Raw genomic sequence first — 15,530 nt, forward strand, 5'->3', positions numbered from 1 at the left:
CCTTTGTTATCCCCACGGAGTTGAGATAAGAAGTCACAGCCACTTCATCTATTCTCGCTTCCCTGGCCTATGGAATTTTAAGCTTTACAGCCGCCTTAGTTCCAACGGACTACAAGTAGTACTTATCCAGCTATGGACCTGTGGCTGGTGGAGACTCTGGAGTTGACATAAAATCCGTGGAAGCCATGGAGATAACGTCCCCAAAATCATAGAGAACACCTCTCTTATCCCCATGCTTAGTGCTTAGTGCTTAGCGCTTCTTTTCTAGCTTGTTATGCATGATCAAGGAATAGTAGGAATATGTGCGGACGTACGTAAGCAGCCATGAAGGAGGTTGTTGGGGGCACCAAAGGAAGATGTCAATGAGTGGTCAGTAATGCGACAATGAAGAAGTATATAAATGCATTCCTCCCAGTCCAAGTACTTTCCTCAACTCCGTCTCGCACTTTCAACTAGTCATCAGATCTTAGACATCCTCGACATAGCAGATCCACATCATACAAATTCCCACTTCGCAAAACCCAAATTCACAAATACTTGATCACCACAATTTCAACTTCACACAATGTCTCTTACCGGAAAAGTCGCACTTGTGACTGGTGGATCAAAAGGGATCGGCCGCTCAATATCTCTTCATCTTGCCTCTCTCGGCGCAAAAGTCATAGTCAACTATTCAAGCGACGCCTCATCCGCCGAATCAACAGTGAAAGAAATCGGCTCAAATGCCGTCGCCGTCAAAGCCGATGTTGGCAACGTCTCGGAAATCACAACCTTAGTCGATGAGTCAGTCAAGCATTTTGGAAAGCTGGATATCCTGATCGCATGTGCTGGTATCATGCCCTTGAACGAGCTAGAGAATATCTCCGAGAGCGAGTTTGATCGGATCTTCAATTTGAATGTGAAGGGACCATTGTTCCTCTCTCAGGTATATCCCTCAGCCATTTTCCAAAGCCTTAGACTAACATCTAGCACAGAAAGCAGCACCACACATGACCGCCGGTGGTCGAATCATCCTCTTCAGCACTACCCTCTGCGCCGCCTCAACCGTCACGCCCAATTACCTCGCGTACGTCTCATCCAAAGGCGCAATCGAGCAGATGACGCGGGTCATGTCTAAAGATCTCGCTCGTAAAGGTATCATGGTCAATGCAGTTGCACCTGGCCCTACTGGGACGGATCTCTTCATGAAAGGCAAGCCGGAGAATCTTTTGAAGATGATTGCTGGGTTTAATCCCCAGAATCGGATTGGTAAGCCGGATGAGATTGCGGAGGTGGTGGGATTCTTGAGTGGTGAGGGGGCGAGGTGGATTACTGGGCAGACGGTGAGGGTTAATGGGGGGATGGCGTAGGTTTGACTTCTTGTGGGTTGCAGAGCTTTAATGATGGTATGGTCCATGGAAATAATGATGTAATTTCACGATTGCAGCCTTGGAACTTTCAAAACATTACTTCGCTTTCGCTCTCTCATCTTCATTTACACGCCTGGTTGCCCACCAATCAACCTCCAAAACTCCAAAGCACCCTCTCCCTCCCACACACTATACACCCATCTTCTACCTTCATCTCAGCCCATTACCCAACCTTCAATCTCCAATTCTTTCCATACCATCACAGCTCAGCCCCTAATAACATCAGCACTATCATGCAACCTCCCAGTCCCGGCCGTGTCATTACCTTTCCCATTTCCCTCGCTCTCACTACCAGGTCCGGATCCAGGACCAAGACGCGTACTACCGCCTCCATCACTTTGCGCCATGTCGCTGTTGTCGGTATCGTATTTCTCGTTATCTGGCTCTTCGTCGTGGCGCTCAACGCCTTCGGGGATGGGAACCATCTTGGGGGCGTGTTAGTTCTCAACTTTGAGTATGGACTTTAATATGGTCTTGGATAGCAAGAAAAGAGATTGAATAATTGGAATTCGTGAACTTGTAGGTAGATCAAACAGTACTTGTCCACAATAATGGGAAACAGAAGTTTAGTGAAAGAGTGGGAGAGGGATGGGCCAAGAGCGGGACGCCACGGCTAGACAAGACCAAACTTACAGCACGTTTACACCAGATGTGCGTAGCGACTTTGAAATCCAATCCTTCAATACAACCACCCTTCACGCTTACGACATTCTTTCCTGGCGTAGAGTGGATGACGCGTGTTCCGCAGCTTTTGCAGAAATAGCAGTTGAGGGTGTGGCCGGATGCTGTTGGACGTCTGGTTTGGAAGGGGTTGAGTTAGCGAGAGGTCCATGCTTGAGGGGTTGAATGGGAGGATTTTAGAGAATATATTGTGAAGACAGTTTATGATTTGAAAAAGGCTATGGGATCTGAAAATATCAAAAAGGGTAACAACAGTATCACAAAGGATATCCATATTTCATTCATCACTTCCCAACTCCCAAAACCAAAAACTCGAAGCAATGAAATCAACTTACGAATAACAGCTCAACTGATCTTTGCCAGGTAATTTGAATGCAGGAAATATAGCCGAACATCCATATGCTGATCCAGATTGTAGACGGCATTCATCACAGTGGCATATGTAGACTGCAAGTGGTTTGGGAAGTGGCGTCTTGAATTTGATGGCTCCGCATTGGCAGGAGGCGTTCATTTTTGCTGTTGTTTGGTGTTGTTGAATTGATATGCTGGGTTTATGTTTTGGACAGGATAGAATAGAGGAGGAATTGAAGTCGAGGCTGAAGGAGGAGGAGCACAGGAGGAGCACTTGGTGGGGTAGCGAGGCTGAGGCGGGGTAGTGAGAACGACCAAGTGAATGGTAGCTGTACCTGCGATTGAAAATAGAAAGTACGGGTATAAGAAGTCTTCGAGGCACATAAAAATGCTTCAAGGCCGACTACGGAGTTCACTTGTTGACTCTTCCCCGCGTTGTGGAGAGGAGAATCGCGATGTGACTCAAAGATCACATCCCGCTGTCACATGATTTCGTGATAGATGACCCGAGGGGCTAATGGATGTGACCCAATTCAACATCTTGCATACCTAGGCGGAGCAACTTGCGCTTCTGGCGTCGCACCACAGAAATAATGCAAGCTGGAACCGCGCATTATGGGGACAAACTAGCTTGCATTGTGACGGTAAGCAACACCTTGTTTCTCAGTAGAAGTTGTAACGAATGAGAAATCTACCTAGGTTGCTGTGGCCAAGAGGCCCATTTCCTTTGTCTCCTGATTCTATGACCTTGGCGGGGTAAGTGTTCAAATTTATGAGCAACATAAATTCGAAATGTCCAACCAGATTCTCGGGGGTAAGTAGATGTAGTGGTGTTAGGAGTGGTTGTTGCTCTGAGCCTGGCATCCGCTAAATTTTGGCGACGTGGGATTGTGGCGAGGCTGTGGTCAGCATACTCAACGACAATTCCTTATCATCATGAGATCTTCGCCGCCCTTCAGCTCTGGTCGACAAGATTCCCACCCGTCCACCGGGGCCAGTCCTGGAAGTTTGATAGACAAGAAGCTATCGCGACAGCCGCGTCACGATGCGCCTTCTTCATTCGCGAACGCTTGAATTACAGGAATTTTTCGAGAATGCCACTCCATCGTATGCGATCCTCTCCCATACTTGGGAGCAGGAGGAAGTAACATATCAAGACATGCAAGGCTCAGATGCTCAGAAGAAAGCCGGATATAGCAAGATCAAGAACTGTTGTGAGCAAGCTACTCGAGACGGATACGACTTTGTCTGGAGTGACACGTGCTGCATCGACAAGACTAGCAGCGCCGAATTGTCAGAGGCTATCAACTCGATGTATCAGTGGTATAAGAATGCTAAAATCTGCTACGCATACCTTTCAGATGTCCAGCCACACGCCCACCCCACAGCTTCGCACAAGGTTCTCGAGGACCTTGAAGGAACGAATTTCGACAAGAGCAGGTGGTTCATGAGAGGCTGGACGCTTCAGGAGTTGATAGCACCTGAAAAGGTGGAATTCTACGCCAAAGATTGGACGCATTTTGGGACGAAAGCAGATTTGAACTCGATTCTCTCTTCCGTCACTGGCATTGATGAGGCTACGTTGACAGGCCGCGAGATGCGAGAAATCAGCATTGCCAAGCGGATGTCCTGGGCCTCAAAAAGGGTCACGACTAGGACTGAAGACATTGCGTATTGTCTCGTCGGCATCTTTGGCGTCAACCTGCCGCTACTCTACGGGGAAGGAGAAAGAGCATTCGTCAGACTTCAGGAGGAAATCATGAAAAGCTCCGACGACCAGTCCCTATTTGCGTGGGGTCTGACCATGGAGGAATTCGAACGGGACTTCCCCAGCGGCGATGATCCCCTCACCAATACTGGTCCTTCCACTCTACGAGGATTCCTAGCCCGCTCACCTGCTGCGTTTGCGAATTCTGGAAAGGTCATTCCGTACCGGAATTGGGACGTCAGCATGCCATATTCGATGACTAACCAGGGCTTGCGCATGGAGCTTCCCGTGATACAGTATGAGGGGTGTAAAGAGTACACTGGTATACTTGCATGTCATTTCGAGGACAACTTCCTGGGACCCCTAGGTATCTATATCCAGCCGGTAGCATCGCCCAACGGAGACCAGTTTGCGAGGGATGTGTCTCATCTGAACCCGGTGATTGTTGTACCGCAACACGTGGCTCTCGCCCAGGTCAGAACCATTTATATCAGACAGGAAGTATTGCTCCCCACCACTCGTGATTTCGATCGGAGAAATCACTTCCTCATCAGGACCATGCCAGACCAGCAGCCATACCAGGAGTACACTCTGCATGAGGTTCATCCCGCCCAGTATTGGCACGAATCCCAGAAAATCATCCGGGCGCCGGAAGGGTCGGACAGAACAGCAGTATTACTGTTCAAACTCGGTCCAAAAGGAAGCACAGATGTACAGCCTGAATTTGCAGTCATTGTCAGATCAAGTATCTTGCCGGGAGGAACGGACGGCGATGCCTATAGTTGCTCGTGCGGCATTGTTGTCAAGCCTCCCATCAAACCAGAGGATGGGAGCGTGTTCGATACACTGGACACTTACATTAAAGAAACGCATGAGCACACTTATGCGCGCCAGGATTTGAATCCCAATGATCGAACCAACACGGAAAGAGAGTCCGCTATCGTAAGTATTGGTAGAGAGATTTTCATGGGTCAGGCCATGTTTGTGGTTGATATCGGAGTAACGTCCACGCGTTACAAGAGGGTTCCTTTCTTTGCACAATCTTGATAATACTAGTAGAGCGGATCATAGTTTAGTTTCCCTCCATAGATAATAGGTTAGTTAGCATTACTATTTTACTTGAATAGTATTGTATTTACAATTGAACAACAAGCTTATAAATAGATGCTTTTACTTACCACTTATGAAACAGAATATGAATACTGAATAGTAAGTACTCAGTGCCGCATATCATAATTTGATACAAGCGACTTTCTTCATTTATGGATATCTTTCTATGGTCTTAATTTAAATCCATTCAGGAAACAGGGAAAGCATATCCTTATACCTTTGGGATTAGTAAGTTAGAAGGGAAGAAAGGATTTCTGTCCAGGAGACAGATATTTATTCGTTGGAAATAAAACCTGCACCCACAAGCATATCATAGCAAACACAAGGCTGAGGAAATAGGAGACGTTTATGCAATTAGCTTTTCGCTTGTATTGGTAATATACTGGGTGTTCTGGACTCTGGTTCAGTGGAGGCAGCTTGCGAGCTTGCTTCTCCTTGAGCCTCACTTCCTGAAGACGCCTCTTTCGATTGCAGTAGCAATTTGGCTCTCTTCGCTGCTCGTTTGCTGACGGTTGGTGTAACAGCACTCGTCTCCTCCTGTTTCCTCTTTCCCTTCTTCCCTAACCCGGTCTCTTTCGGCTTCGGTTTCACAACCTCGCTTTCGCCACCATCAATCACATCAATCACACCTCTAAAACTACTCCTCTTCAATCCCTCATTGATCACCACTCCCCGCGGATTAACACCCATACTCTCCAGTCCTCTATCCTTCGCTAATCCCCAAACCCCCAGCAGATTCAAGACATCGGCCGGGGCTCTGATCCCCAGCACACTCTTCGCTTCACTGCTAATCACCAAGCCCCTGCCCTTCGTAGCACGCACAATAGCCATCGTGTTACTTATGAAGTTCCTCCGCGCGTTGCTCTCCTCGCCTGTTGCTTGCCCATAGCAGATCTCAATCCTGATCCCGCGGTTTATGGCCGTCATGAGAGGTTTAGGTTTCCAGTGGAACGGGAATCGTTGTGTGAGGTCGAGCGAGATGAGGGAGTGCTCGCTGAGTGATATACATGCTGCGAGGTAGGCTTTCTCGTTTGTAGGGCGCAGGGCGAGGATGTCGTAGGTGCTGGCTAGGACTGGGAGACGGTAGTTTTGAGCTGGGTCGATGAGTGTTAAGGTACAGCGTCTGAGGAGGGTTGTTTTTGGTGGGAGGGTGAAGGGTTGTGGTGAGGGTATTGGGTTGGTTATTTGTGACGGGAGGGGACCTGAGTGGATGTGGTTCAGGGCGAGGGTGTTGTAGCCTAGTTCGGAGAGGAAGGAGATGGTTCGTTGGAGTTCTTGGGGGTTCTGGTTTGGCGACCAGGGAACATTGAGGTCGTAAAGCATTTTGGTGAATGAAAGCCGATTATATGTGTATCATGGCCTGCCAATTGTCCAAGGTGGGAACCCAGGTTTGAGTACTTCGATCGACTTTCTGGCTCTCCAAGTCCGAGCTTTTAGTTCCTTTGACACTTTGTCCACGGCCCTTCAAGGCAATACAACCTTGAACTTTCTTCCCAGATGATCGCGCACCTTCCCTCGAATCCGGTACGAAAAAGCTTATGTTGGCTGCCTGTAAGCTGATTTTTATAAACTGCTTGACAAGGTTTGTTGCTCAATGCGCCGTGGTAAATCTCGTTCTTGCTAGCACACTTGGGGATTTCCTACTCAGTATTATAACGACTTTTTATTATCCTCCAGCTGGTCCAGGAATTTGAAGGGCGTTCGGTGAGTTTCTTGAAATATGACGCGTTTTGAAGCTGGGAACAATTCATCACATCTCAGGACATAATTTAGCTGCACCTCAATGTCTGGATCTCGCCTTCCCACTTTCAGACTAGCGCGGGGCAGTCCCATTTCCCGCTTTCTGTCAGCCGCGCACCATCTCAAGTCAACACTGAGAGTCCAGTTCAAAGTCCAGACTTCTCCAAAGTCGCAATACCGCCTCGGGAGATTCGAACATCATCGCATCGCACGAGTCTTCTCACGAGCATCACATCACCTGGCCCCGAGTAACCTACGGTCCACCCCATTCTTCTGCGACCCCTCGCGACCTTCACCTCCTCTTGTTTTGCGCAGTGCCCTGCCTGGCAGGCCCGCTGCAATGGCGCGCGTCTATGCAGATGTCAATCAGCAGATGCCCCGATCTTACTGGGATTACGATAGTGTCAATATTACCTGGGGAGTTCTGGAGAACTATGAAGTTGTGCGAAAGATTGGTAGGCCAGACTCTGCCCATGGCGAGACTTTCACATGCAGGCAGACGCTAACAATTATGCGCAGGACGTGGGAAGTACTCGGAGGTCTTCCAGGGTATCAATGTCATCAACTATCAAGAGTGTGTTATCAAAGTGCTGAAGCCGGTCAAGAAGAAGAAGATAAAGAGAGAAATCAAGATCTTGCAGAACCTCTCAGGAGGCCCGAATATTATCGGCTTGCTGGATGTCGTTAGGGACCAACAAGTAACTCAATCCTCTCCTCAATATGAACCTCGATTTGCCCCCAAAGCTGGGATTGGCAAATCGGCTCTCGATGGATTCCTTTGGTCAGATGATGAGAACGACAACTCATATTTAATGCAGAGCAAAACGCCGTCCCTGATCTTCGAATATGTCAACAATACCGACTTCAGATCGCTCTACCCGAAATTCGTCGACTACGATGTTAGATACTACATCTTTGAACTTTTGAAGGTATGTGTGGGATTGTGTTTTGAGGGCTTGGCGCTAATTTGTCCAAGGCACTTGACTTTTGTCATAGCAAGGGAATTATGCACCGCGATGTCAAGCCTCACAATGTCATGATTGATCACGAAAAGAGAAAGGTTGGTTTGTCCGTTCTCTAACTTCAGGCTTCGACTGACAGTTGATAGTTACGATTGATCGATTGGGGTCTTGCAGAATTCTACCACCAAGGAACCGAGTACAACGTCCGAGTGGCTTCAAGATATTTCAAAGGTCCAGAACTACTTGTCGACTTCCAAGAGTATGATTACTCTCTCGACATGTGGTCATTGGGAGCTATGTTTGCCTCCATGATCTTCCGCAAGGAGCCTTTCTTCCATGGAAACAGCAACTCAGATCAACTCGTCAAGATTGCCAAGGTTCTTGGTACAGAGGACCTTTTTGACTACCTTGATAAGTACGAGATTGAGTTGGATGCTCAATACGATGATATCCTCGGTCGATTTCCAAAGAAGAACTGGCACAGTTTTGTCAACTCCGAAAATTCGAGATTTGTTACCAATGAGGCTATCGATTTCTTGGACAAGCTGTTGAGATATGACCATCAAGTATGTTATCTCGGTCTGAATTTTGGACCCTTTACTGACATTACGTAGGAACGATTGACCGCTAAGGAAGCAATGGCTCATGCATTCTTCGCCCCAGTCAGAGAAGCCGAGCAACGTGCTCGTATCACCCCTGGAACTGCCTCTGCCTCTTGAATACCGAGCAGAACTAAAAATACCAAATTTCTCGACATCAGCTGCATAGCTGCTTGGTCGTTAAAAAAATTCTTTCGCTCGGCAGCGTGATATTGGGCGCTTTCATTTCTACTATGACTGACTGATTGATGGATGGGGAGATCTGATGGACGCGAATGACTGGGATGGACAGGGCGTTTTGATTGACTGCGTGCTTGTGTGCGTGGTCTGGACTGCATGCTAGCATTTTAGGCGCTGGTGAAGGCATGATTGGCACTTATACTCCGCTTTGATGGTGGGTTGGGGATGGATGGTTGGGGACGTGACGAAAATGAGACCATGGGATTAATGGAGATGTAGATATTGGTCGAGAATAATGAAAATGATCCGAGCTCTTATGTTCACGACTGTTTTGGGGAAAATGTGAGATGAAGCACCCACGGAAAGGTGCCACAGAGCGAGGCAGAAATTTCTCTTGCTCTGAAGACAATCATATTCTACAGTTTCGATATCAAAGATCCTCCCCCCGAACGCCATAAATGCTCCTATGCCATCCCAAATACTAACGCCTTTTCATCAGATCCTGCCTTCCTAATTACGTCTCGCTCCAGCAGCAGCATTAACATTGCTCGCATGCGCCAGCAAGAATTTACAGCAAGTCAAAGTAAATTTGCACGCCCGACTCCACGCATCATCTTGCGCAATGCCCAGCTTAATACTCACATCCCCTATCTTATCACCCTCAATCTTATACGGCAACGCCAGACCTCTCCCACTCTCACTCTCCCTAGCTGATTCCGCCTGCACAAATGCCCCCAGCTGGCGCATGCATTCCAGGAACGCTACCATCGCTATATCGAAGCGACGGTGCATGAATGTCAGACCGAGAGGCATGTCGCCTGACGAGTAGAGCTCTAGGATATGCTTTTTGGGAGGGCGGGTGCGTGAGCTGGTTGGAGCGAAGGTTTCATGCCGGATTATGCGGGATGTTGAGCCCATGGGTTGGAGCTCGTAGTTCTGGAAGCGGTAGCCTAGTCTCTCGGCTACAGTCTGAAGGAGAAGAACGGTGTGACCCCATGCTGCGTTGATTTCTGGCCAGTCGACTGGGACGTTGGAAAGACGACCTAAGCGTAGGCCGTTGATGGTTCCGAATTTGCCGTCGTGCGAGATGCAAAATGTGTCGTTGTAGACGTTTGTCCGTTGCAGCTTTTCTAGGAGTTGTGTGTCGTGGTCGTATTGGAGATTTACGCTATCTCTTATGTTTTGATATTCGGCGAGCTTTATGGCGAAGGCGTTACGGGAGCTCCAGAACTTCTCTTCTTCGATGTCTAGTGCTCGAGCTTCTTCTTCTAATGAGGCGATTTCTTCGTCCACTGCTGCTTTCTCTGCTTCTAACTTCTTGAGCTCAGTTATGGCTTCTTCCTCTTCTTTCCGGGCTTTTGAAAGAGCGGCTTGTGATTCCTTGACTTCTTCTTCCGTGGGGACTGATGCGTTGACTTGTTTCAGGAAGCCGACGTAAGCATCTCGTTCTTTTGTAGCTGCTTCCAGTCTTCGTTGTAGTCCTGCGACTAGAAGGTCGGTACATTCCGTACAGACTGGGTGGTCGATATCTGACCTTGCTGAGAGGATTTCGAATAGCCTGGACGCCCTCTCCATATCTTGTGACATAGCTTTTCCTTCATCCTGTGCGCCGTCCATGCCTAGACTTTCCTCTTGCCTCTGATGCTTGGGATTTGTATCTTCGGGAGACTTGACGACAGCTGGTGGCACTACTTGTGATTCGGTGAGCATGACGAAGGACATCGCTGGATTACCAAGTCCCGATCTCATGCTATCGCCTGAAGCTGTATCGCTTCGCCGGGGGGACGTGACAGTCCTTTTGAAGGTTGCGGAGTTGGCATTTCGAGAGACTCGATCGTAGAGTTGCTTGCGTTCTTGAGGATAGGCTGGACGGGAAGATGGGATGTTCTTGAGCTGTTGCGAGGATGCGCCTGTAACTGTCAGAAGGTTGGGTGAAGATAACAGATCGGGAGAAGTGTCAATTATCAAGTAGAGGATAATGTACCGACTAATAAGTCAAATGCTGCCGGGTTCAGGTCATCCAAAGAGCTGTCTAGCTTCAGTGGAGTCCGGCATTTTTGACAATACATTCTGCGGACTGTGCAAGAATGCTGGTGGCAGAATAGAGTGCTGTCCAAGTATCATCGGACATCATAGAATGTTGTGGTCCATGGTCCTGTGCAAGAAAGCCTGGATGGTGTTGTTGGATTGTCTGGAGCTCACGAGGCGACAAGGCCAAGCTTTCTGATGGAACAGGGATTCTCCAGCCCCGCGCTAAGTTTCCCACTATTATCCCCCATGCATCGCGACGCGACTTTACGCGATAAGTTAAATGCACGACATCTATTCCACAGATGACCCATCCCCCTATCCCAGACCGATGATCAGACATGCGAATTTCACTATCAATATGGAGCCCTTTCCAAAGCGACAGCGATTTTATGCGCCAATGGACCGCTCGTTCCCGCAGAGCTTTGACGATCAACATGCCTATTATGATGAGCTTGGAGAGGACATTTTAGAAGATGAGGAGGACTATGACGAGGAGGAGGAACAGGAGCCAGGATACGATCCAGAGGAGGAATTGGAACAGAAGAGGGCGCGACTTGATTATAAGTTGAAATCAACATTCGAATCCATTTTTGAAAAATATGAAAGGGACTTTGACGGCGTCGGGGACGAAATTGATCTCGAGACGGGCGAAATTGTGGTCAATAATGGGCACTTAGTACAGATGCTGGACGAGCAGGATGCTGGCGACACAAGTGGTGCGATGCAGGTGCTGAGAGAATATACGCAAGAGCCGGACGAACTTCCCAGCAGCTCCTTTGACGCAACTGAAATTGTGGATGACGAGGAGGAAGAGGAGGAAGAGGACGAAATTATGAGTGACGAAGATCTGTTAGAGGATGATATGGCTGAGGATGATATGATACTGCGTGGATTTGCAATAGCCAACCGGTTTCAGCAAGGTTCACCAGAATTGGGTTTGCCAAATTCGACAGTTGCCCCCGAGAGAGCACGGCGGCAGGAACCTTTGTCTCGACCTGCTCCATTACCTCGGCCGATTCAAGCCAAATCGTTGCCATCTCGAGCGGAAATTTTGGCTCAATTTGGACCACAACTTGGCCCTCAAATAGTGGAATATGTTTCTCAGCAGCATGTGGCAGAGGAACGTCATGTTGAATCCTCTTGGCGAGCCCCTGAGCCGAGAAGACCTGCATCCAGGAATATTGAATCTGTTTGGAGAACACCCGCGCTTCCATCAGCTGCCCCGAGACGTGTTGAGCCTGCATGGCGAGTTCCAGAGCTTCCATCAGCTGCTCCCATCAGGCGACCCATCCAGAAGCCAGTTGTAATATTACCAGAAGAGGAGCGGTCTCTCTCCCCAGATGCTTCCAAGTCTATATGGGCGCCAATACGAAATCGTGGGCCCCGGAGATTGGATGGTGCTGATAATTCTGCGCTGTTTAAGGGTCAAAGTAGAGCTTCAAATTATGGTTCAAAGTCCATCTTATACCCGTTCGGTTATCGATCAACTCATAATACAACTGAATATAATGATTTTTCGTCTCCCAAGAGGAGGCGAGTTGCTTTTACTGCGGAGGAGGATGATATATTGTTAAGATGGGTGTCAAAATTACGGAGACATGGGCTTGCGTTAAGTCAAGGTCGATGGAGGGAGTTTGCGGCCGAGGTAGGTCTTCATAAAAGCTTATCAAGTTCATCAGTAACAAGTTGTAGCATCCGCAACATTCAGCATCGTCCTGGAGTCAACGCTATACACGCAAGTTTACCTATCTGTCGTCGAACCAAGTTGAGGAGTCAGATCTCTCAAATTCAGAAGCATCTGTTGAGAACCTGGCGTACCATGCTCCGGCCATCAAACGTGCAGAGCCTCAATATGTTGTGGAACAAGCGACTCGTGAGAGACCCGCTCGAATTCGAAAACCAGCTCAGACCGACCCTGCGATCCTCAGCTGGAACCAGGCAGTGGATTCTATTGAGTCAGTCGACCCCATTCTACACGCTGGAATCATGGAGGATGCACGGCGAGCAAACAATGTACCACATTATTCCTCGTTCAGGCGGCAGGAGCATCAAATATTGGAAGACTCGGATCTGGACACGCCCAATGAATCCCAAGAAAATACCCCACCAACAGAGATTCGTCGATCTTATGATGATTTGCCTATCAGATCGTCTTTGGCAGTGCAAGGAACTCCCGAAGAAGATGATTGTCTTATTCCTGGTGCGCCATGTCCACACGCAGACTGCAGGCTTCGGTCGTCGACTCTATATAGACTTCAGCGCCGTGAGCATGAACAACTCTCGGAAATGTGTTTACATCTGTTCAAAGACCATCATACGACACCTTTCCCATGTGGAGAAATAGATTGCCCAAAGAAAGGAGTCGAGGGCTTTTTCATGCAGTTGGACTTGGTCAAGCACGTGAGACGTACACACAAGAGCGTTTCTGCTCTGCAGCGATTACGGGGACGTGTTGATTCTGCTCTGCTCGAGCAGCAAGTAACAATTGCAAGACCTGCGACGAGTGACCCTTCGGAAAGACCTACAAGTCAACATAGAGACTCCGATTTCATGTCGCTTCGAACGGGACATGCTCGGAACTTGTCTAGCAGTCAGCCATCTGGTTTTGATCCTGATCGGACGTTGACTCCTCGAGGTATGGCTGGCGCGTCAGCTTTCACGCCCATGACTAGCGTCTCATCCTTGAAAGTAAATCATCCTTCTGCGACGTCGACTTCCATGGCTGTCAGAGGATTGAGTAATTCTCACGATAGGACGATCTCGGATTCTCAATTCGATTCTTCTCAAATCGCTAGTAGTCAGCCCAGGATGGCAAGAGAGCCACAGAGGCAATCGGGAGAGTCATCACGGATGCCATTGAGTGGCGAACCTTCATCGGGAGGTTTTGCTGGTGTGCAAATCCCTCCGACCCCTCAGACATCCACAGAAGTCTCGCCAGTTCTTGGACAAACTGATTCTGCCGAGGAGCAGATTCTAGAGCCACATGATACGGCTCATGCAACCATTGAATCGGGTCCTCAGGCCTCAAAGCAACACGCGTCAGGTCATCCAGTGCCAAAGAGTCTTCATGAGGTACCTTTTTCTGTAGTACCACAACTCGCCTCGACTAATCCCAAGCAGCCTACTCGGAACATCATTGATCCTACTTATGAGTTCTCGGATGATGAGCCGGAGGTGCGGCCGACAACTATGCCTGGCCAGCAAATATCAACTCCTAAGCAAATATCTAAGCAGCGTGCAAAGGCGCCGCTTGTGGCTGTATCTGTTAGCATACCTATCACTTCAATGCCCATGCCTAGAGCTGCTGTTGAAGCACCTGTGAACAGCAGACTTGGCGCTTTGAAAGCAGACGCCAGACCAGCAGATCCTAATGGTAGCAAACTTAGAAGTTCAAGAATAGCTCCTGAGGTCGGCCCATCTGCCAATCGACCAAAATCTGCCACGAAATCTGTGGCAACACCAGCCGCAAAGACCCAAAAGCGTGTTCGCTCTGAGGATATTGACGAGCTGAGTCTAGGCGTGGATGAATTTATACTCCTCTCCTCGCGGCCACGATCCAAGCCCTTACCTGTACCACAGATAGGGATAAAACATGAAGAGATGGTGGATTCACCAGTCTTGCTCTCTGTGCCAGCGGCGAGGAAGAGGAAGCTAGATGCGATGCGCGACAACGAGCTTGATGAGTTGAGTGTGCTGGGCGAGCGATCTGCGCCGAATGCCATGATACCACAGCCTGCCATCAAGACTGAGACTTATGAACCTTCACTTCCTGTGCATCGGCCAATCATGCCGAAGCGTAAAGGTCGACCAGCAAAAGCTAAGAACGTGGCAGAATCCTCATCGTCACAATTGAGATCCTCTCGAGGGCCAGAAACAATGCATCATGCCACAAGCACACCTCTATTGGACCTGACCCCAGCACGCAATGCACGAGCCAATGCAGAGAGAATGAAGGAGATAGGTGATTCAGAAGAAGAGGGCGAGACTGAGTCGCCCAGTCACAGGCCGAAGCAACGTCCAAGGGGACAAACAGCCCGCCCAGTTGATTTCGGGACCATGACACCAACAAAGAGTCGGTGGAATAGAGACTCTTTGAAAGCAGAGCAGGTTTCTGTGCTGGTCAAGACACCTGGTGGGACTATGCGTAGATGTGGCATTGATGGATTCGAATGTGGGAGATCTTTTTGCTTTCGGTGCGACGCAAAGGAGTCGGAAAAGGTGGTATAGGACAAGGATGGACTGGATGGATGGTTATGATACCCGGTCATGAATTTATGGTTTATGATTGCTTGCATGCTGATGCTGACTTTGGCCTTCGTCTTGCATGTGGTGACATTCTCGCTCATGAATAGTCAGGGGACCACATTTGAAACTTTTTACCAGACCATACTTTGTGATTATTTGAATGTCCAAATCTGGGTTTGTACAATTAGACTTCACGTTGCCGACTGACATTTTCCTACTCGCTGTTGTCTTCCTGCAAACCAAAGTTTTGATTGCCATCTTGTACTTATGTCCATGTCTTCTGATCGATCATTTCAGTATTGCGTATTGCAAACACTAAAGCTAGCTGCTATTGTCAGCAATTTGGACTCTGACGGATGAATGATATCGAAAGGAACGAAGTAACGAGCCAGATACCAGTGGAAGTCTCGAATGCTGTACACAATATACTAAGCAGATGTTGTCAGCTCTGAGGATAACATCTGTGAACGCTGATCGTTAATTGAGAGCTTTTGGTCCGAGGAATCAGGACCGT

The 15,530-nt window shown here is 48.5% G+C and overlaps 7 protein-coding genes across 7 annotated transcripts; 4 read left to right on the forward strand and 3 right to left on the reverse strand.

Moving 5' to 3' along the window:
• Window positions 1-49: 49 nt before the first annotated feature.
• On the forward strand, window positions 50-1,349 carry ONS95_000167 (uncharacterized protein; the record flags this gene model as incomplete). The annotated part of the gene is made up of 3 exons (XM_058493311.1): window positions 50-420; window positions 471-925; window positions 975-1,349. Exons 2-3 carry the CDS (start codon window positions 566-568, stop codon window positions 1,347-1,349), a joined length of 735 nt encoding a protein of 244 aa, XP_058363511.1. The 5' UTR covers window positions 50-420; window positions 471-565.
• Window positions 1,350-1,608: 259 nt separating this feature from the next.
• ONS95_000168 (uncharacterized protein) lies at window positions 1,609-2,601 on the reverse strand (the record flags this gene model as incomplete). Its single annotated transcript, XM_058493312.1, has 4 exons — window positions 1,609-1,622; window positions 1,675-1,834; window positions 2,043-2,205; window positions 2,426-2,601. 4 exons carry the CDS (start codon window positions 2,599-2,601, stop codon window positions 1,609-1,611), a joined length of 513 nt encoding a protein of 170 aa, XP_058363512.1.
• Window positions 2,602-2,773: 172 nt separating this feature from the next.
• ONS95_000169 (uncharacterized protein) lies at window positions 2,774-5,333 on the forward strand. Its single transcript, XM_058493313.1, has 2 exons — window positions 2,774-3,085; window positions 3,141-5,333. Exon 2 carries the CDS (start codon window positions 3,487-3,489, stop codon window positions 5,194-5,196), a length of 1,710 nt encoding a protein of 569 aa, XP_058363513.1. The 5' UTR covers window positions 2,774-3,085; window positions 3,141-3,486; the 3' UTR covers window positions 5,197-5,333.
• A 280-nt stretch (window positions 5,334-5,613) lies between these two features.
• On the reverse strand, window positions 5,614-6,582 carry ONS95_000170 (uncharacterized protein; the record flags this gene model as incomplete). Its single annotated transcript, XM_058493314.1, has 1 exon — window positions 5,614-6,582. The coding sequence occupies one exon, from the start codon at window positions 6,580-6,582 to the stop codon at window positions 5,614-5,616; it is 969 nt and encodes a 322-aa protein (XP_058363514.1).
• A 757-nt stretch (window positions 6,583-7,339) lies between these two features.
• Window positions 7,340-8,680, forward strand: CKA1 (Casein kinase II subunit alpha; the record flags this gene model as incomplete). The annotated part of the gene is made up of 6 exons (XM_058493315.1): window positions 7,340-7,454; window positions 7,519-7,697; window positions 7,818-7,928; window positions 7,976-8,059; window positions 8,108-8,527; window positions 8,576-8,680. 6 exons carry the CDS (start codon window positions 7,340-7,342, stop codon window positions 8,678-8,680), a joined length of 1,014 nt encoding a protein of 337 aa, XP_058363515.1.
• A 570-nt stretch (window positions 8,681-9,250) lies between these two features.
• Window positions 9,251-10,809, reverse strand: ATG6_1 (autophagy protein 6; the record flags this gene model as incomplete). The annotated part of the gene is made up of 2 exons (XM_058493316.1): window positions 9,251-10,650; window positions 10,725-10,809. The coding sequence occupies 2 exons, from the start codon at window positions 10,807-10,809 to the stop codon at window positions 9,251-9,253; spliced, it is 1,485 nt and encodes a 494-aa protein (XP_058363516.1).
• Window positions 10,810-11,051: 242 nt separating this feature from the next.
• ONS95_000173 (uncharacterized protein) lies at window positions 11,052-14,998 on the forward strand (the record flags this gene model as incomplete). The annotated part of the gene is made up of 2 exons (XM_058493317.1): window positions 11,052-12,416; window positions 12,464-14,998. The coding sequence occupies 2 exons, from the start codon at window positions 11,052-11,054 to the stop codon at window positions 14,996-14,998; spliced, it is 3,900 nt and encodes a 1,299-aa protein (XP_058363517.1).
• Window positions 14,999-15,530: the final 532 nt, after the last annotated feature.

This window comes from Cadophora gregata (assembly GCF_030347475.1).
Source record: "Cadophora gregata isolate MNR1 chromosome Unknown scaffold_1, whole genome shotgun sequence".
NCBI lineage: Eukaryota > Fungi > Ascomycota > Leotiomycetes > Helotiales > Ploettnerulaceae > Cadophora > Cadophora gregata.

Excerpts from the sequence above, each read along its gene's own strand:
- ONS95_000169 (XM_058493313.1), top strand. The coding sequence starts at position 3,487 with ATGCGCCTTCTTCATTCGCGAACGCTTGAATTACAGGAATTTTTCGAG.